Raw genomic sequence first — 22,503 nt, forward strand, 5'->3', positions numbered from 1 at the left:
AAATAAATAAATAAATAAATAATCTATCACGTCCACATTTTCCACCTGTACGCATGCGCGATTTCCACTGAGTGGCTTTCCACTCTGTTTATGCGTTTTTCAGAAGTATAACTGCTCCGGGAAACATAAATAGTCGCCACAATACTCATCCTTTGACGGTTTTTTGCATACCGCGCTGCATTTTATTAACAGCAGTAGCGGCGGGTTGAGTATGTTTTCGATGTTTGATACATTTCGTGCGCTGACAAAGGTCTTGCGACCGAAACGTTAGCTTCTATTTTCTTTTAAAGAATAAAAAAGTGAGATTTGGCAAAATACAGCTTGCGGGAGTGTTTTATTTTTTCATTTTGTTATTTGGTCTCCTACGCACCTGTGATGAGACTAATCAGGAGTTAATTTATTTTACTTGCAGAAGAAAAACGAAGGAAGAACACAGACTACAGAAAGTGCAAAGCGACAGAAAGTTATACAAGTGTATTATTGTTATTTAATTATAGTTTTATCTTGATGTTAATGTTTTTGATATTATAAACATTTTAAACGGCACACATAATTATGCTGAGGTGGGAAGTAAATAGTAACATGATAAACATTTATAGTGCAGACTATTTTGTATTATTTATAATAACTTTGCCAAATAGAAAGCGAGTCGGAGTGTTTCCAAAGTTTCCTAAATACTGTCTTTTAATTCTGTGCATCCAAAGACATGTAATTAAGTTTTAAGAATGACGCCTACTGTTTGGTTTTCTCTCAGCAATTTGTCAGTCCCAGACGGTTGTGAAAAATTATATATTAAATAAACGGGGGAAAAAAGTATAATGGATTTATGTACACATATACCTTTTGCTCTGGCATACATTTATGCTATTAACATACCGGGTAGGTCCTACAGTATTAAATAGAAAGTGATCGGTAACACGCATCTAACAACATGACATATCACGTCAAGGGGGGAGTAAGTCTGTTAGCTGCCTGTAAAATGTGTAGCGGTAAAGCTTTTAGTGTAAAAATGGGCAGTTCTGAGTTGCAGTTGCCAGTGATAAAGACAACTACAGTAACTGGGTTACAGAAGCAACCAGTGACTGCTGCAAGGGATTCTGGTTCCCAGGTCACGAGTCTTATTATTATTATTATTATTATTATTATTATTATTATTATTATTATTATTATTATTATTATTTTACCAAGGTCTGTTAATAGTGGTACAGGTTAGTTGCCATGGTTACTTATGTATGACCATTAAATGTAAGCACACCGTAGAAAAATAAGATGGCACCGATCCAGCCGTTTGCTGGAGGCTTCGTCTCTGACATTCGCCACCTTTTCCATCTTCATTTCAGAGGCTTCATTCTCAGAGAGCGATTCATTGGTTTTGCTTACCGTTTCAGTACCACGGACAGCGTCAAACTCATTAACTGTTTCGTTACCTTTGTATTTCTTCTGGCGGGGCTTGATGTAAAAGCTTGCACTGCCTTGAGTTCAGAATTGAAATCAAGACTCCCGCTGCATAGCAGTTTTGCATTCCTGGTTTTACTATGTGCTGTGTGTTTAATAAGCCATGCCTGATCTGGTTACTATACCTATACACTGGGGCTAATAAAGCTTGCAGTAAAACCTAGAGTGGCTGAAACTGAGCAATATGAGTCTTATTTCCATCCCTGGAGTTTCTTTCATTCCTGCTTGCAGCTTTCATATCTAGAAGAATGTTTTTCAAAAACAACCACCAAATCTTTTGTCTTGAGCCCCACTGTCGTAGAAAGCAAAAAGCAAAGACTGTTTTTGTAAATCTGCCACTCCTGGCATTTTCTATCAGCTCGTAAGCCTTTTGAGATGCAGACTTCATATTGCCAGTTGTTGTATATGGAAACTCCCCAGGCAAAATGTTAAGCTAGATAGTTTATGTATGGACCCCTGTTGCTTTAAGTGAAAAAGGCCTCTGCAGTCAAGAAGCTGTGACTGAAAATGAACACAACCACTGATCCATAATAAAAAAAAATGTACTGGTAAGCTTGCATTGGCAACAATTTAATGAGATCTGCCTAGGGCAAACATAATTCTGCAGTCAATGGCTTGTAACCGATTAAAACCACCATACCTGGCTTTACTGAACAACCCAGATTAATCAGAAAAATGTGAAGCCAACAAGTTTTCATTCAGCAAATTTGCATGCATTTTATTTGTAAATTGAAGCCACAGGTAATTTAGAATCCAGACAGGTTTACTGCATGTTGATCTAATCTCATTCTAACTGATTTATTCTGGATTGCAAAGTTATTCAAAGCAGTTACAGAGAGGAATAACGTTTCACTAGACGTCATTATGAATCACTCATTTTTGTTCTTTTTCTTTGAACTTCCTGTATGATGAGCTGCAATGGAATCGCACCAGACCTGACATTCAGATCTACTAGAGTGAAGAGGAGACTGTCTGTGATACCAGTACCTGATCCGAACGTCAATCACCTGCTTTACTCATTGCTGTATTGTGGGATGCAAAAATCAAAAGAATGTCATTGTGACCTCACACTGTTGCATCGTATTAGTGCTCATCATTGTTCATCTGTAAAAAGGAAACTGGAAAAAGTTCTGAATTGTAGCCTACAGCAGCTCTGCCAATAGAGAACACATTTAACTGTACAGTATCTGAAGTGTGCTTCCAAATCTCAATTACCAGAGGAAACAGGATGAGCAAGAGAGGTGAACAGAGAGGAAAAAGTGGCAAATATTCACACAAATCCTTCTCCCGAACCATATGGCTGGTCGGTGATAAGAAGTGAGTGTTGGCAGAAGAGCAAAGTGGGAATTTCTTTGATATGGTCAGTGCATGGAAAGGAAGGAAAAACTAAAAATGCAATGATTAAATGTACATGCTGTTTCAATACACAGCCTATTATTTATTTACTATACAGAGCTTAAGAACATCCTGTACGGACTAGAGGAGCTCATTTGGCCCATCAGTGCTCGTTCGGTTTCTAGTAGCTGGTTAATCTCAATGATTTAGCATCAAGTAACCTGTTCCATAGCCCTCACCACTCTGAAGTGTCTTCTACCTTCTGCCCTGAGTCTCTCTCCACTTCATTTCCAACTGTCCCCTGGTTCTGATTTCTTTACTGCTCTTAAAGTATTGCCTAGGGTCAACTCCTTTTAAAATGTTTAAAACTTCAAATAGGCGGATCTGTAAATATTTTCTTAGTACTGTATCTATTTGTGTAGCCCTTACTAATTGTCAGTTCAATATAAACTGACCAGTATATGAGATAGGGACGTGCATTTCAAAACCAGGAGGGATCTGCCAATTGCTGTTTGGTTAACAAAAAACAAATATTAATCAATTAAGTTTAAACATTGATGTAAAAAAAACAACATTACATTACAGTACATAACTAGGATAATATATTTCAAATGTATGTCATTTAAAAGTGTTTAAAAAGAACAGAAGCGAGGCTGTTATTATCAATGTATTTCATCTCAGTAACAAATCTCATTTACCCACTCCAGTGCCAGCACTTCTAACCTGATCATATTGAAATAGCATTGACTCAGGAAATTGAATCTACATGTTACAGGGGTAACGAGACCCATCTGAGAAATGCGTTTTTCAGTTCGTAATTAATAAACGGTGTATTCTCAAGTGCTCCTCTGTATAAGGTCATGCTCAATTAAAAGGACCATTACTTAAGCTAACAAAGGGGAAAGATAAACGAGTCGCCAGTGAGATGCAGGAAATTACATTTTCCAGCCATTAAAGTTCTTGTTTACTTGCAGTTCACGTAGCATGAATTAGTAAAGTGTCCACAAGTGAAATGAATACCACTGACATGGTGTTGTGTGCCTGTTTTGATCTGCCCTGAATGGCTACAGGGAGGACTGAACTGGCCATTGACCTCCTCAAGATGGCCGTGCTTGCATCACTTCTGACCCCTGTGCTCTTTCAGAAGATGGGAGACCCTGGTTCAGTCTCTACCATGCTGGCTTTCACTGGGCATACCACTGTGTCCTACATCGGCCAGCTACCAACCCTTAAAGAGTAAGTAGCGGGGTTCTGGAAAATATAGCGTTACATATCCCCGTGTGTTGCTACAACAGACTTTAAAGTTATAAGTGTAAAAAGTTGTCAGGATGTTAACAACAAAAAGAAAAACTACAGGTACGTTATTTAAACAGTTGTAGCAACACGTGGGGACGTGTAACACTATATTTTTCGGAACCCCGCTATCTATTCTTTAATGTGGTTTTAGCTAACAAAATAACTCCTTAAATCATACCTGTCATGTACTTCCATGCAATATATAGGGCTCTAAAGTGTGTAGTTTTGAAAGAAACACATGTGTGCCTGGTTTCACAGACCATGATTAACATTCATCTTGGATTACCTTACCCAAGGTACCATTTGGTACAGCAGTTCATGACCAGTGTTAATCGGTGTCTGTGAAACCAGCCAGATACTATACTAGGTTAAAGACAGTTCTCCTTACCTTATTTTCATGAAGTGGTAAACTTGCACTGTGTAGTTCATTCAGTCTTAGTAGTGCCTTAGGGGTTACGGTCTGAGAAGCAGTCAATGGGGGAAGCAGCTGATTCATGGTGGGGGACAGTTTGATTCTCCAGGTGAAATGACCTGTAAGCATGGCTTACAGCAATGAGAGATTTCTTTAACGTAGTGTGTTGCCACATATCATGCTTTAAAATGAAATTACATGTTTGCTAGACAGCAAAACTGCACCTTTTAGAATGGAAGTGCACAGCAGATACAATTTATGAAATGATTTTGTAAACACTTCTAAGCATCACTGTTCGGGTCATTACTGGTGGTACAGCCGATCGGCTGGCTTTGTCATCTTAACACCCAGTGTTGACATGCTACAGACTACAGTACTGATGGCATGTGTCAGAGCATGACAAATAATCCTTTAGAGAAAAAAAACCAAGCTATCAGCTAGGTTGACTGCAATGGAGCCACTGGGTAATGCTCTAATATAATAGATTCTGCAAATTCCTTTGTGCATTTGTTCCGCAGACAGACAGCCTGTTAGACTTTGAGTTGAATTATGCCTGGTATCAGCAAAAGCCACTTTCAAAACATGTTTAGAGTTTAAAAAAAACAACATTAACTCTGTTTAGCATTATCTTCTTTTTTTTCTTGGTAAAAACCAAGCTAAATAGCTGCCTGCATTGTTTTATGAATTAAATGATTTAAAGGGGCAGCACAGGGAAGCTATTTGATCAAAGGGCAGGATAGTCTACTTAGAGAAATGTTACCTTTCCTAACCATGTCAAATCTCCCGAGATAATCACAGGTAAAGCTATTGTTGTATACTGCACAGCAACCCCTTGACCCCTATCAGCTGCAGAAATACTGTCCAGCAGCAACAATAGGATGTCCTTCTATATACAAAGCTTCTTGCATCTACTGCGCCACCTGTTGTGCAGATTAATGATGGCATGTGCATTGGTCCGTTGTTTTAACTATTGGACAGTATGACACTAGGTGAGGGAACCTCTGTTTGCAGGATCTTGCAATTTCATGGTCATTTCACCTGGAAAGAGAAATTGTGCCCACCCCTTCAGACCTTCTTTCCTGTCAGTAACCAATCACCTGCTTGCCCTAATGAACACAAATTTAAAAAAAGCTTTGTTTTAATTCTACCAAAACAACCACGAGAGTTTACATCCCTAAGCCGGCTGCCAGCTTCCATTAAAATTACATTGCTTCGTAAGCACTGCGAATAAAATGAAATTTGTCAGACGCGAGGTGATTTCTTTTTTTTTTTTTTTAATTAGGCTGAATTATGTAAATGTCAAAATAAATAAAACCACTAAAGCTTAATTTCCCGAAGGCAAATGCTGTTTTATTTTTTCTTTATGCATTCATTTTGAGAATAAATGCTCCATTATTCAGACTCTTGAGGTGCAGTGCCTTCTGCTGCTGTAGAACAGGAGTGTAATAAATCCATACACAGCCCTGTTAGCAATGCAGAGATACACCCATTTATTAAACACTGTGTCATGATAAGTTACTTTATTATGCCTTACTGGGATGTAAATCTCTGCAACTGAGGGACTTGTGATGAAACATGCAAAGGACATGCTTTAGTTATTGAGTGCATCACAATCTGGTGCTGTATGGAGGCTGTTTTCTGTGTGTCACTTACAGTTACTTAAGTTTTATTATTTATAAAATGTAGTATTTATAAAATAACATGTTGCAGAATAAACAAATGCTGGACTGCAATAGGCTGCTGCATTTCGTGTAGTTAAATGGAGGTATTTGCGTTTGTATAAAATAAACAGAGAGCTTGTAGTTCATCTCAAATTGGAAAGTGAATCAGAGTGAGTAATAAGGGGCCAGCTGCACACCGTTTTTGTCAGTGTTGCTATTTACAGCAAGGGCTTACTCAGAAAGGTATTAAAACTGATTCATCGAGGCTTTGTAAATATCAATGAGAAAGTTAACTTTCTTTTCCCTAGATAGTTCATTCTTTTATTTCCTGTCTCTTTCTGAATACGTAATCTAAAAAATATATGAACATAATTTAGTACCAGGCTGTTTCTGTATATAAACAAGACCACTGTTGGGTTACCTTGCCTCACTGTGACAGGTTAATACACTTAAATAGAACTCGCGTTCAAGCTGTACACTTGTGTATCAAGAGCTTCGTTTGTTTGGCCACTCAGCATTCAGTTACAGTCTTGACCGGAGTCTCTGGGGTATGAACCACATGCTAATCCAGATGTCTTGGCTACAGTCACTGTAGACCACTGACCAAGAATACATTTATTCTAATGAGTAGGATCAGTGTAACTTTTCTGATCCCTCATTGAATGAATGATAATGTCATTTTGTGAATTAACTGCAATTAATGTTGTCTGCTGTTGGTCCTTATGCCAGGATGCTCTTGAAAATGTGTCTCTGGTCTCTGTGGGTTTATCCTGGTTAAATAAATCAAATAGTCTCAAATGCAGATGAGAAAGTTGCCCCAGCTTGTCCCTTTCAAACGGCTGACCTCTGTTGTGTTTTTCTTTCGATTGATTCCTTTTTAGATATGACGGGCCCTCCCACACATTGGATGTCCTGTGGTCATCCCTTCAGTGAACCAACAGTATGGAACCCCAAGTTCTGCATTGTTACAGACGGTCAGCTGCTCTTACTGGACAAGGAAGAGGTATGTATATATATATATATATACAGTATATATTGAATTTGTGGTATACAGTACGGAAGTCTATGCCTAACAGTGGTGTCAGGGGACACTGTGCTACCTTACATACATAAGCGATGTTATGTGTGTGCTGTTAAACAAGATCTTCTTTTCATCTTTGTTGGAATGCGGCAATGGATGTGCATTATGGAGGTCTTGTGTATTTTGCGCCAGGAGATCTACAGTACCAGACATATTACAAACAACAGCAGGGGCGTTACTCCTGTTATACTGGCTTAATGCCAACACATCAAACAGTTGTTACATCTTTAATATCACTGCTATTCAACCCAGCTTCCAGACATAGTTGCAGAAACATCCACTTTTAGGTTATCAAAAATATGATACCCCTATTGTAACACAAAACAGTTTGAATGTCTCCGTAGAACCAAGTACGTTGTACTGTATATTTGATATCTATCTATCTATCTATCTATCTATCTATCTATCTATCTATCTATCTGTCTAATTTCATTTTTGTCAAATAAACTCCTGTAATGTACATACCGTACTATAATTTGTCATTGTAAATATAAGTCCCTATTTATGGCTCCCCTTTAAAGTAACATGTATAAATTCCTCTACATTTCAATGGGATATCCTAGGAATTGAAATGGAATATAATATGTGTGTTCCATTTGAATCCATTATGTATCTGAGGTCATTTTTGTCACAACTAGATAATTCATTAGAACATAACAACAAAATAAAATGCAAGATGGCTTTCCTACAAAACTATTGGAACTCATATGAATTTGCAGCCGTTATTTGGAACTTTCTTTTATATTTTATTTGACCCTGTCTTTATTAAGGTGACAAGCCCAAGGCTGCGGGGCAGGTTCAGAACTCCCCCCCCCCTCCACCCCCCCCCTCCCCCGTGTTTGAGGTTTCATACCTCACTAATCCCTCACTAATCCGGTCTCTTGACTCATGAACATGTCATGATAGGAGTGAATGACATCCCTGATTTGCAAGCTGCATATTCAGCAGTGTAGCTGAAATGTCTCTCTTTGCCTTTGTCACTGAGTCTTCTGTTTTATCAAGCTGTCAGGTTGCATCAGGTTTGAGAGAGAGCTGCAAGCTTTTATTGCCATGACCACACTGACACTATTCCTGTATGAGATTAAGTGTTTAACCCTGTACACAAATGAGTACACCCCATCTTGTCATTGTCCCCTGTGAGTAGTTTGGCTTTTGTTTCTTTAATTTTATTTTATTTTTTGCCAATCTTATCTTCTTTCTATAGTTATCTCCGTATTAATACTGGGGGCTGCCCGGAATGCTCACTAACAGCTGCAAAACATTTCAACTTGAGAAACACTGGTCTATTGTACATTCATATTTTTATATATTTTATCCTTGAACGGCATACACTGCAAGATCAATGCTACTCAGTGCTAAATGTATACACAGGGTATAAGATGATAAAAAAGAGAAATGATAATAGAGTAGGGGTCTGTGAATGTGGCTAGAGTTTGGTGCAAATCTTGTGAGATTTGTACTACTATATGTGTTGGTAGATGACAGCAAAAAGTGTAATGTTTGAGAACAAAAATTCAAATACGTTGCTTAGCACATTATCATTAACATGAATTCCCTTTGAACAGCTTTGTTTGACGTTAAATGCATGGCGAACTGAAACATTTACAGATGGGCAACGCCCTGCGTGAAAGAACCATCATCAATCTCAACAGCTACTGCAAGTACGCAGGGAGGAGAGAACAGAGGAGATGGCTTAAAAACAAATGGAAAGGAAATGCTGTGCTAAGAGAGAGTGACGGGGGGCTGGGGTCGGGGTGGGGGTATGGGGCTGTGAAAGGTGTTCAAGAATATGATTTCTTAGAACAATGTATCTGATTACAGTTGTGTCATTTATTAGCATAAATGATCACCCATCAGCCTATATTGCCATCAGTGTGCAATGATAAAAACTAAACAAGTGCTAATCAATTCTTCAGGCAGTGTTCTTAGACTCAGAAGCTCATGAACACTGCAGAACAAGTAGCTTATTTTATGCTGAATTTTGAAGCTTTTTTTTTCAACTTGTACTGTGTTCTTGTGAGATAAGTGAGTTGTTTTTTTAAAGAACCATCACACGTTTTGTTGTAGTCTGACATGAACCGGGGGAAGAAGCTGAACACTACTCATCGGAAACTGTTTGGCACAGCAGCTTGCAAATGAGGTGTTTGTGGCTATATAGAAGCTCTCTCTTGTCTGATCCTTGGTCCCATCATCTAGTGCGGGAGGAATAAGCAGCTTTCTTTTGGATACAAACACAGTTTAGGTTAGAGGAGTTCCAAATTAAACATTCACAGGTCACTACCTAAACTCTTCTTTTGCATCAGTTTAAGAAAGATAATCTAGTTGTTGGACAGGTCAGTGTTTTATTCAGTACCAGCTAAACCACACTCCTGTTATTCAGCACTGCACAGTCCACTTCCACTTGAGGATTCTTCAGTGCATCATATTTTATATCCATGTGGGCACTGCCTTTCTGAGGATATTGCTTTCTGTCTCTTCATGCTTTTTCAAGTTCCAGCATGCCTGCTTATCAGCATGCTTGCTGTTTGCACATCCCTAGCATGGCTTGAAACTCACATCAGCCCCGCACCCAGTCTTGGCTTTCAGTGCTACCTTATACAGCATATTATTTAAATGATCAGGAGCCAGGAGTTTGATGATGCTAAAAAAATTTAACCTGTTCTCCCCTATAGCTGCATAAACAACAGGGCAGTAGTAATTTTGAAATGGAAGAGGTTGCCATTGATCACATGGCAACACCACCATCAGATAATATAGTCAAGAATTTTTTTTTTTAACTAAAGCTTTTCTCTAGGGTTCTGACTCATACAAAAAATAAAATGAAGAAAAAAAAAAAAACATACACTGCCAAACACATTTCCCTTTAGATTTTAGATGCAGTCTGTTTCCAGGCGGAGTATTAACTGCTATGTACTTTTTAATGAAGTTGCTTTTAAAAGCTGACAACTGCAGAAAATTAACCACCCTGTGTTTTTATAACTTCATCACTAGTTAAACTGTCTATTCCAGTTGATTTAAAAGGCCCAAACATTAGTGATGGCAGTAAATAAAATCTCTCCAGCCCCCATTTTCTTATTTCTTATTTTAAATACATCTGTCACTAATTTAAACTGCCTTTTTTGTTCAGCACCAGTATTTGAAATTGTATTTAAAACTCTATTAAAACTCTTAAATGCTTCCTAGTTTTTGTGCAGCTTTCTGCATTTTCTTTAACCTATTTTTGTTCTGCATACAGTAGCATACTCAAATGCCTGCATTGATTGTCTTTCTTTTGTGGTGGTTATTTGTATGCTGTACAGCAACATCTCGAAAGGTCATTTCATATTTCCCCTGTTGCCTCTACTAATTAAGGACCATTAAAATGCAACTTCCAGAATACAAATAGATTTGCATGCAAACAATTGCAGTGCACAAATTAAAAACGACAGGCTTCAGAAGTAGGTCTTGACCTACTTTTTGCTGATCAATGTTTCAAAATACAGTACAATAGATTGGACACTGTACCTTTTCCCCAGGAAAAAAAGTAATGGGAGGATACCCTCTCAAAACATGCCTTTGCTTTACTCTGTATGATTCACACCGGAATATAGAACTGGTTTTTGTCCTGCATGTTCTGTAATTGCTTTATATATTGGACGTTTACAGCGAAGGCACTTTCTGAAACGTTTGTCTACTGTACTTGACTTTGTTTCTTATAAGTTTTACCTAAGAATTCTGATTGAGTGTTTTGAAGGTATGGACGTCTAAAATTAGAATCTAAAAAAAACCAAAAAAAAACCAGCAGTTGCCACAAATTTAAAGTTACAAGCAAGCAATTAACTTATTTGTTATATACTACATGCAATTTTTCAATTGGTGCAGGAAATTATATATCCAAGAGTAAAATAGGAAACTGGTACAGTTAAAAAACTAGCAAAAAAGTAATGGATGCATTGCTGTTTCTTGACTGTAACTGGGCTCCTTTTCCTCCCCTTGAGTGAACCAGCTGGGAAGAGGGAGAAACATTCAGGGACCAGCAGAATGCACATTTCCTTATCTGCCCTGCGGTTCTGCAAACGAAATGGAGAGTGAATGAAAATCACCTTCACCTGCTGTGCTTGATTGATTGGGTTAAGCTCAACGCATAGCCTGGGTTGCAAATGTGAGAAAGCCGTTCTCGAGGAACCGTACAAATTGACTATATCGCACTTTCATTATCAATTTAAACCTTTGCGTTCGCTTTACATCCGGAAGACAAGTGGGCTGTTTTAACTTAATTTGTTATACTTACAAGTAATTTAGACTGGCAGTTTATCATTCCCAGAACTGCAAATAAAATGGCTTGATTTGACTCTAACATGGCAACAATACATTTCATTTGAATGCTTCAATTAATAAAGTGTAGACTGCCAGTTCTATATTGTTCATTTGGCTATAGGCTTTAAGAATTACTGCTATGTGCATGGCTGCAGTAGATGGCACTTTACAAGCATTCTCTTAAACATGTTATTTTGCACCTACACAAATGCTTTCACTATGCTTTATTACGCTTTGCTATGCTTTTACTCTGGGAAACTTTCAAAAGTTATTGTATTTCTTGCTCTTATTGTATTACTTGTATTGTAATGCTTGAAATGTTTTTGCTTACGATTGTAAGTCGCCCTGGATGAGGGCGTCTGCTAAGAAATAAATAATAATAATAAGGGCTCACCTTGCATGCTAATCGTTTGCCTGCAATGTTATTCTCAATCTCAGTATATTCAATGCTTTAATAATAAGCATTTTATGTTGAGGAGGCTGATGTGGATGTAAACCATGTATAGATGTCATGTTAATTTGATATAATGAATAGCCTCCTCTCCTTCACACCACTTTGCGATTGACACGGGCACACAATACCCCCACAATCCTCTACAGAAATCCTTCTTGAGATTTAGCTTCTTTTTGTTTTATTTAACGTGACAGACGGCTGCTGTTCTAGCCAATGCTAACACATTCACGGATGCTGAAAGGACTCATTTATATGAATAAGTGCTAATGAATGTTTGTGATTGAATTATTCAAAGCAGATGGGTTCCAGTATTGCAATTAGATCAGGCACAGACCATGACAATATAGGAGATGGGGGGGCCTGATAACAGCAGTGAAATCTTGTCTTAGTACAGTACAGTACATGTGCTCAGTTCTCCAAGTATTTGTCATAGCCATGTGACGTGGTCCTCATAATATGTCCCAAAGGCCACATGTGGCACTTAGGGACCCAAGGTGATACCCCTTGCTTACTCCAGGTACATTTTATATTTGCCATTCCCCCAGTTTTCCAAGGCATCATTCATTTTAAGCTGTCTACTGCCTGTCAGTTTTATCAGTACCAATTAAGACTGCCCCAGCTAGCGCATACTGTAAGCCTATTTTCAATAGTGAAAAATAACTGGGTCATCACAAATGTTTAGACATTTAAATTTCAAACGGTTTACAGTATTCTTCCGTGGCCCCCATCAATTCTCTAGTTACTGAATGCATGTGGTCCTTCATGTATTTTTATTGAGTGGCATTGATGTACAAAAGCAGTATTTTGCTATACTCTGTAGCAACATCAATGTACTCCATGACAATGATATACAGTGTCCAATATGCAATTACGGTACTGATTTGTGCAAAAGCAAGAGTTTAATTGCAGTCGTTTTTCTACAAGTCTGTCTGTATCTGTCGTTTGCATGCAAGGAGACAAAAAGAAAGCCCTTATTAGGCATTGTGCTATCTCTCTTATCGCCCTTTTAGTGCATTGTCTTGTTTCATTCATTAGGTTTATCTGGGGCACAGATATGAAGTGCAAAGAAACAGTACATTCCACTTAGTTAACGGATTACATAACCCTGGTGCTATTGAGCTGCATTCCAGGCTCATACATCATGTGCAAGGACCTATCTCTAATTAAAATGCATTACAGGCTGAAAAAAAAGCCTGGAGCCTGGAGCCTGGAGCTTGGAGCCTGGGGGGTGGGGTTGGGAGGGGTACAACGGAGTTGGAAAAACAGGGTTTTCTCTATCATATCTTCATGTTTTTTTTTTCTTGTGGTGTCCCTTTCGTAGATCCATCCCCTGCTGCTGCAGGAGAGACGAGCTGAGTCATGCAAAGCGAGGTTACTGCGTCGGACGATCAGCGTTCCAGCGGACAGCCAGTTTCCAGAATATCAGGCGGATCTAGCACTGGAGCAAGGTGAGTCTTGACAGAAGACCTCCGCTTCCCTTTCACAGCTCCTGAGGCTAAGAGGGCTTTCCTGGTTTTCTATGCATCAACTGAACAATGCAGCTAAGTGAGTGACTCCTAACTATATACTATATACTGTGATCTGCTCTATACTTCTTTTGACATGAATGGTCACTGCTGTTATTTTAATAGAGCACACCCTCCAAGGCATGTCATTCCAGTGTTTTCCAGTGTTTTATGTGTTTGAAACAGATTGGTTAAACTGAAACCAAATTGTGTCCTAATTTTCTCCGACAACTGAGAGCTTTCAATTCTTGCTCAGGTAATAGTTGAAATAGTTTGACTTGGAAATCACATTTCTTGAAACAACCTGTCGTGCTAAATACTTACAGAAAAAGAAAGCCACAACTGTGCATTCATTTACAGATTCAATTTATGTCCCCATTCATGGATTTTTAGTTTGAAAGTTTACGCAGTTGCATAGCATGCAGTTGTCTGTGAAAGTACTGGAACTGGTAGGTTTTGATCAGGACTGTGATTTGGGTTTATTTTAACGTTTCCATGTTGCTTTACATTACAGAAGTCACTTCTCCAGTTCAGTATGTACCATAGTCAATGAACTTTACTGGTAACATCAAACAGTGCTGAATAAGGTGGTATAATTGGCCCCTTGCAGTGTCTATAATGTAAGATTCAACATGACCTCAACTTGACTGATGAACTAACGCTTTTAGTTTTATGATGCATATGCAATGATATATTCTTTTCATGGTGTGCTGTACAGTAGGGTGTATATTAAGAGCCATGTGTGTGTAATAATATGCTGCTACAAGCCTTTGCATTTTCAGGAGCAGCATTTGGGTGATAACAATCTGTATTATTTTTTGCTTACTATTAATGATTGTATCACTGGGTCATATTGGCACAGTTAATGCTATGTCCAAACGATAACTGTTAGATTACATTAGATAGTGGGTAGTATAGCCGTTATACTTTAGAATACACGGAGATCATTGCTGCAGAAGACATACGTGAAAGAATAATGTTTTTTTTTTTTTTTAAATTTCAATATTGTTAAGTGGACAATTTGAAACATTTTATTTCACATGCCATATCTTTAATTCTCCAGCAGGGGGCGACATTGTCTTTCCAAACCTACACAATAAGTGCAGTACAGTCAGCTAGCATTCAGAGCTACCACGTGATCTTCATTTGATGAAGAGAGTACCGTGTGTCTTATATAGAGCTGTATTGCATGTGTGTCTCTGCTAATGACAACAGTTCTTAATGGCACCTGCACCTATACGTGTCACATTTATTAAAAAACGCATTATATTTTTATGTACCCTAGCCCATCATAAACATATTTACTACGTGGTTTTCATCCTGTGGCCACAGCACAAGGGGAAGATAATCTATAGTGTAATGCTAGGAGTTGTGTAAGCACACAGGTATCCAGTTTCTGTAATAAAGAAACAGCTGCTCCTGCTCACATACCATTCTACTGGGGCTGTAGAATAGGGATGTAATCCACCGATATACATGTGTCTGTCTATATGTGTCTGTACAATGCATCGTTCTGCCTAATTCTCTATTGAAGAAGTTTAGATTTTCTTTTTTTAATTATTAAGACTGAAACAGCCCAAGAAAAGCACAGGGGCCGTTGCCCAGCGAGCATGTCTGAAACTGGTTTTGAGGGGTACATTTAATCCAACCCTCTTCCATTCCGCACAATAAGTTGTGTGTTAGACCTAAAGCACTGAGTTGAAGTCAGCAAATTCGCTCCATTAGAGACTCGGTGCAAACTCAAATTCATGGACCAGTGCTGCTGTATTTAGTGAGAATGCTGCATCAGCCTTTGTGTTTAGTGCATTGTTCAATTTACAGCTAACGCTGGTTCTAAGTCACTAAACTAATGTATGACGGGTGCAGGTAGCTCACAGTATGAACGTGTTGCTGCTGGTTCATCGTTGTGTGAGGTGGTATAATTGATGACTTGGCCTTTTTTAATTTTCCAAGTTTTCCTCATACTGTACTTTCTCCCTTCATTAGCACAGCATGCTTTACCAAACACTGAAACAGATGGTGAGGAAACACTTGGCAGTTTGTCAGACCACGGTAAAAAGCAATATGTTGAAGCTGAAGTGCTTTTAAAAGCTTTTGCTCTCATGAGTTTACTTTTCGGGACAGGTGTTATAGATATGTGACAAATTTGACAGTCGACAATGCAGCTGCACATATTTGCTCATACAATTTAAAAGTGTAGAACTCCATATGGTTTTTAAAATAGGTTTAGCATATTTAAGAAGGGTTGTATACACATCACTTTAACCACTTGTACTTATTTGGAGTGACATGCCAACAACGAGTTGTAAATGCTCCCTAAAGGAAACTGGAAACTGTGAGTTTGTGAGCTAATGTAATTGATAAATCCCAGCTTAACAAAAGTCATTGAAAAAGTAAGACTTTTAGTCTAGATTTAAAAACGTCCACTGATGGAGACGGGCAGGGAGTTGGCTGGGAGCATTGCAACAGAGAGTACAGCAATATCACGAAAACCAGAGTGAACCTGAGGATGTACTGTGTATGGAGAGAGCAGCTCATTTAGCAAGGGGCCAGACCAAGCACAGCTTTATAAGTGAGAAGCCAGTCCTGGGACTTTTAAATACTGTTGAGATACTCAGAAACTAAAACTGGTACCTGGGAGGCATGGTTGGAAACTCAGAACTACAGTGGTTAAATAAGCACAGTTTAGTTTATTTCAAAGAGGCTACTTACCAACCAGATAATGTACATGGCTTGCTTCCAAAGCAGTCATCTAATGCAATGGTAACTAACCTTGTCTGCTCAACCACCAAAACATTTGGGCTTGTTACTTTTGACACTCTTGTAAAACCAAATGTACAGCTTCTGAATCTGGGGATATATACAGCAGGCTGTGTACATGTAGAAGACTAGAATAGAAATGAGGGAAACAAATCCTAAAAAACACACACAGTGAAATACGATTGAAAGAGCAGAAACTGTGCTTCGTTATACAGATGAGCACAGCAGCAGGCAACACACCAGCACAGGGGAGGAAAGGGACATGCTTTATATTTCAGCCCTACTCTGTCTCTGAGCTCAAGGGAAATTGAACGCGTACATTGTGTGAACGGAGGTGGCATTTTCCTCTGGTGTTTGGTGTTGCTTACTCGCTGCACATTTGGGCTCCAAATGTGCATGACATGCTTGTAGATAACGACACTATGTGGCACGTAGAATCTGCTAGTGCATTCATCACACCCTGTAGTTGGCAGCAGGGGCATTGCAAAAGGTCACATGATATCTTCAGCTGTCTCCGTCCCAATGTAATATTTGCTGCAGCTTTGCTTCTGGTAGATGGTAGTTGTTTAGTTAACTCATCCAGTGATGGGTATGGATGCTGGGGCCTTTCTTTCTGATTTGTATATATTATCTGGTATTGGAGCCCTACCAGTTCACATTTGCTTTTGCAGAGATGGTAACATAATCAATATTTATTATTTTGGGTGTCGGTGATAGATCTCGTCATTGACTTGGTAAGTACTTAGCTTTCACTAATAGATGCTATGACACAGGTGTTTAATATTTGAAACAGTGTTAGCAGTAGAGTTGGGTTTGAGCATCTAAAGCCCCTTTTACATTGACACTCCTACCTGGGTTCTCATTACCCGGGTCACAATCCTGCGTAGTGTGAAACCACGTACCTGGATCTTACCTGGGTTAACCCAGGTCCCATTGACCCGCCTCAGGATGTGGGTCGACACGCTGTGACCCGGGTTGAGCGAGACAAAATGCATGACGGTCGACGAATTAACAAACAGCCATGCTTGCGTGAAAAAAACTGAAAAAACCTGAAATTATTTTAAATCTATTAATAAAAAATACACTGTACAATCCAGAAAACCGTACTACACTATTTACTAGAGTTATATGAAGTATATTAAGAATACAAAATTGAATTTTGTAATTAATGGATCAACATAACCGATTTATTGTGTGTGTTTTCAGGGTAAAACATTTTTAAATGTCTTTTTTCATTGGACAAACCTTATACATGATCAGTGCTTAGATTAGTTGTGGCATATTTGCGAATGTTGTCCGACTGTTTTAGTGTCAGACTCATTTCTTGATTGTATTGTTTTTTCATCAGTTCGCCTCCAAACCGTTCTTTTTTGACTTGACTTCATTCCATTTACACAGGCGTGAACATCAAGTCAAAGCTCATAACTGATTTAAAAAGGGAACCCGATGACTGTATGCCTTCTGCCGCAAACACACACGATGAAAGAAAAATGTTTGAACCTCTGACATCATTAATATTACAGGACCAGTCATGAATCTTAGACCTCTGCTGGGGCAGCTGCTGACCCTTGTGCTAATGGCTGGTTCACTTGTTTTTAGGTTTTTATTTGTTTCTTTGTGACATTTTCTATTAAGTTCTAGGAGTGAAGGATTGCACTTTAAAGGGCAGAAGCCAGTGTGATTTACGTTCTCAGAATGGCTTGTTGGAGCATCTTAACAGCTTCAGAACAACTATTAAGCTAGAAAAACTACATACAAAAAAATAAATAAACTATGTTTGGTGAGTCCTTCTAGTGACCCTTATTAAAACCCTGAACGTATATTTATTTATTTAATTTAATTTAATTTGAAACCCTCAATATCCTGATGTTGTTATTTCATAGGTGGTTTTGATTCTTCTTGAAAGGAAAGACTCCTGATAGGCAAAGACTCCTGATAGTTCAGTTTGGCTTGGTTTCGGTAAAACTTCTGCTTCACAAAGTGAAATAAGTTATCATGCTTGAGAAATGACAGCTTTGCAAAACATCTCTTTAGTACATTGTGCTCTATCCAAAGTAGCAGTTGACAGGCTAGATAAACTATCAGTTCTGAACCTCCTGGTCAGGAAGAGGCATAAAAGATTATACAGTCCAGAAATCCACAAGAGGATGTTAAACGCAAAGAGAAATCATACCAGACCTCTGTGGCAGTATTATGCAAACAGAGAACAACTGCTGCAGGATTCTTCATAATGCACTCTCTGGAAATGTTTAACCCAACTCTTCCATTCAGTCTAAATAAAACATTTGAGTGGTTTTTGTGAAGTGACATTCCTGGTTGGTCTGACTGTTATACACAGATTAGTGTACACTTTCCTGGACTTTGCATTATAATTGGATTTGTATTTACTGTTCAATCAAGGTGAATTTAAAACAAACTGACCTTGATTTAAATAATACCAGTGCTAAACTATTTTATACCGGACTGGTACCAGACTGCTTGGTCAGGATGCTGGTATACAGCACAGCTCATGTGAAATATGGTTTCGTATTTTTCTAAATATACGTTTCTGAAAGTAAACCCCCAACAAACTAGAAACCAACTCAAGCCTCTAAGTTGTTCTTGTTTCTTCTTGGTACCCAATCACTGCCTGTGCTGAATGTCAGATTCACCCCAAGGGTCTAACTGCAATCAAAAGATCCTCATTGCATGGGAAAATCTTGTTACCTACAGTACTGTACGATAACAGATAGACTTTTATGATTTACCCCTCTGTAGGAAAGAAGCTTTCAATCATACGACTACCCACTGTGTGCAATCCAAAACCCTCCACATTTATTTGGCTGAGTTCACATTCCTATAACTTGGATGTGCCTCTGATGACAGTGAACACGTTAGTGCATTAGGCTTCACGCTGGCTTTCTTCCAGGCAGTGAAAGATGGTCAGCGGTGGAGAGAGCGATTTAGGGTTTTCCCAGGTGCAGCTTGAAGTTGACGTTTTCATTTGTGGCAGGATTTGCAGCGTGTTTAGACATTGTCTGCTCGAAAGGGTTTGATTTCCTTCACTTTGTTTTATAAAAACATTGAAAACTGCGCCAAACTGAGCAGACAATACAGCTGTAATGTGTTATTCATTAAAATGACCAAGTATTTTTTTTATTAAACATCGTCAGGAATCTGCACTGAGTTTAATATTCCCTAGTTTCCATGCAATTGTAATAAACTATATATATATAATTTATTTCTTAGCAGTTGCCCTTATCCAGGGCGACTTACAATTGTTACAAGATATCACATTATTTTTACATACAATTACATTATTTTTTACGCATTATTTTTTACGCATTATTTTTTACGCATTATTTTTTACATACAATTGCCCATTTATACAGTTGGGTTTTTACTGGAGCAATCAAGGTAAAGTACCTTGCTCAAGAGTACAGCAGCAGTGTCCCCCACCTGGGATTGAACCCACAACCCTCCGGTCAAGAGTCCAGAGCCCTAACCACTACTCCACACTGCATAAAAGAGTTAAGCAATAATATCTAATATGTTAACAGGATGTTATATTCAGCAGGTTTCATTCGACTTTATGAAGCAACATTTCTTAATTGTATAGGGTGATGCAAAACCTTTGTCCATAGCTGCACATATAGACCGTTCTACTGGGAACAATTCTACAATGTGATTATGTTCAGTACATGTAATGGGTTTTCCAGTTTGTTATTAATTGCAGGCTTGGGTTTTCTTCTTTTCAGAACCGTGCTTTGTTGTAGGTCAATGCCAAGGATTATTATTCTTTTTTTTCTGTAGAGTCTCAAAAGGGACGTATGGAAAGTGCATTAGTGTGTTGAGGGATATTTTAATATTTTAGAACTGCAGTGGAAAACCACTATTCATTGTTAACACAATCATTTATAGTACCTACTGTAATAATAGCTGCCCGTAACAAGAGGAGACTTACCAGACTATAGTCATAAAGACCTGCTTGAAATGTATTCTGATTCTTCTATACCACCACACATTCAAATTGACTGTAACAACCACTACAAAAAATACTCTGGTAACTTCAAATGAAATAACTCCATATATTAGCCAGGTACCTTTTTTTTTAAAACAGACTTTTATATATACAAAGCAATGTGTTTGACTTTGTTGCTGCTTGGTGAAAAAAAATGGTGAGATAAGAAGCAATCGAAAATCGAAAACGAAATATAGACTGCCTGGTCACTTTATTAGGGCCTGCCTCCCTGACTGTGTTTGACATGGCCCTGGTGTGGGGCATGTTCTCCTGGTCTACCCTGGGGCCCTTGATTACTCTGGGATGCTGAATGAATGCTGTAGTTTACATAAGAATTGTCTGCGAATCAAGTCCATTCAGCTGTGCTGCACTGGATGGCTACTGTCAAGACAATGATGCACCCTCCCACTGTGACAGAATTGTGCGTGAATGATTTGAGGAGACTTCAAGCATCTTCCACTACAATCCCCAGATTGCAATCCAATTGAGCATGTTTGGAATGAGCATTCGTGATCACTATCCTCTGCATACCTCCCTGCACCAATTGGGTGAAATATTATTGGCTGATTCACGTCCCTCCAGAATGTTTCCAACATCTTGGGAAGTCTATGCCATGTCGGGTCAAGGCTGTGATCAGGGCAATCAGTGGACTAACTCGATATAAAGTACAGGTCCTATTAAAACAGCCTGGCAGTGTACAGTATCCCTTTATAAAATGTGGCTCACTATGAACAGTAAGCCAGATATAGTGGCTCTTTTTGCAACTCTGCTCCTGTTGATTTAAAATTGGTTACATAAAATGGTGGTAAAAGGTTGTGTTTAATTGGTCATTTTGAATGGCTTGCCTTGCTTAGAGCATAGCCTCTGTTCTGTATATGATTCGCCGGTACATTATGCACGACTGAACTCCAGCGATTTAAAAGCCTGTGTGCTTTTTATGTTTTTTAGTTTTTTTTTTAGGTAGTTTTGAAAAGCACGGTCAACAGCACACATTAGTAAAAACCGCCTGTGACCAGTACTCAGAATCTGTAGTGGACAGATTGTGTGTTTCAAAAGGGTCACTGTTGAGAGGCAGGGCATTCAGCAGAATATTTAAAGTAAGTTCTTTTGCTTTTTATTTTTAGACTCAAAAGTTATTGTGTTATGCAACTCGAGTTTCAATGTTGTTTAAGTGGAGACTGGCAGGTTTTAAAAGGGCCTATTAAGAAAGTGCAACAAAAATAAATATTTTGACTGTTTGTTTTTTTTTTATTGTGTTTTCTTGTTTGGATATTTGGTTTGCACTGTATTGCACTGCACACTGTGCAACTGACAGCCACCTTGTCTGCATATCCCTGATATCTTTTGGTGCATTAGTGTGATAATGTACTAATGTACTTCCCTTCACAACCCTGACAAGGGGGGCTCAATACTGTCCTGAGTGTGTGGTCTGAGAACCACCGCAATTCACTTAGTTCAGGTCGTCTTGCAATCATTCATGTAAAAACAAAATGAATAAATAAACATGAAAAAAAAAATTCCAAGTGGTTTGACTGAACTTGCAATCTTTGGCTCAACAACTTGAAAAACTTGCTGAAGAACCCTCATCCTGAAGATACTCTGCTAGTACTGTGCGTGCCTCTCTTCTGCTTTTACCATGCTTTTAGTTGAGAGCAGGATGTTTGAACAGCATAGAATTCATTCCCACACCCGTATTCCAAACAGATGGGAGAATATTGTGAACAGACTTTTCTGTCAATAGCTAGTGATTGAAAATAGTCAGGATTTGCATTTAAGAAACAGGTTTGTTAAACATCATTACAGTATCCTGAATGTAAAACCACAGTGGCTAACATGTGAATTATAAAGTCCATGATATTAGGTGTCAGTCTGGCGCAATTGCCTGTGAAGAAAGTGGAGCCTTTAAAATAAAAATAAAAACCTGTGCCTTTAAAAAAAGAAAATCTCCATGATAAAACAATTTACACATTATAGCTTAAAACTCTTCTGTGAATGCAGTGCGCTACTACACTATTAGTATTCCATCACTGCTGTGCAGTACAACACAATGTCAGCTTACACAGTGACAATTGAAATCACAGATTTCTGCTAGGCAAACAAATACGTCTTCAGCCTAGCATTAAATTACAAAATGACATTAAATTACAAATTACAAAAAAAAAAAGACCTGGTTATCTTCTGCGTCCTGAAATGTGACGAGACTAACAATTGCAAAGATGTACCGATAAGATAAAACATGAATCAGAAC

At 38.5% G+C, this 22,503-nt stretch overlaps 1 protein-coding gene across 2 annotated transcripts in view; it reads left to right on the top strand.

Moving 5' to 3' along the window:
- Window positions 1–22,503, top strand: part of LOC117422477 (disabled homolog 2-interacting protein-like) — a 241,465-nt gene that overhangs the window by 18,723 nt on the left and 200,239 nt on the right. For both annotated transcript variants that reach the window (XM_058986894.1, XM_058986893.1), the window contains exons 2-3: window positions 7,041–7,162; window positions 13,312–13,438. In XM_058986894.1, coding sequence (XP_058842877.1) covers window positions 7,041–7,162; window positions 13,312–13,438 — 249 coding nt within the window. The remainder of the gene's footprint in view (window positions 1–7,040; window positions 7,163–13,311; window positions 13,439–22,503) is intronic.

This window comes from Acipenser ruthenus, chromosome 15 (assembly GCF_902713425.1).
Source record: "Acipenser ruthenus chromosome 15, fAciRut3.2 maternal haplotype, whole genome shotgun sequence".
In the NCBI taxonomy this organism is placed as follows: domain Eukaryota; kingdom Metazoa; phylum Chordata; class Actinopteri; order Acipenseriformes; family Acipenseridae; genus Acipenser; species Acipenser ruthenus.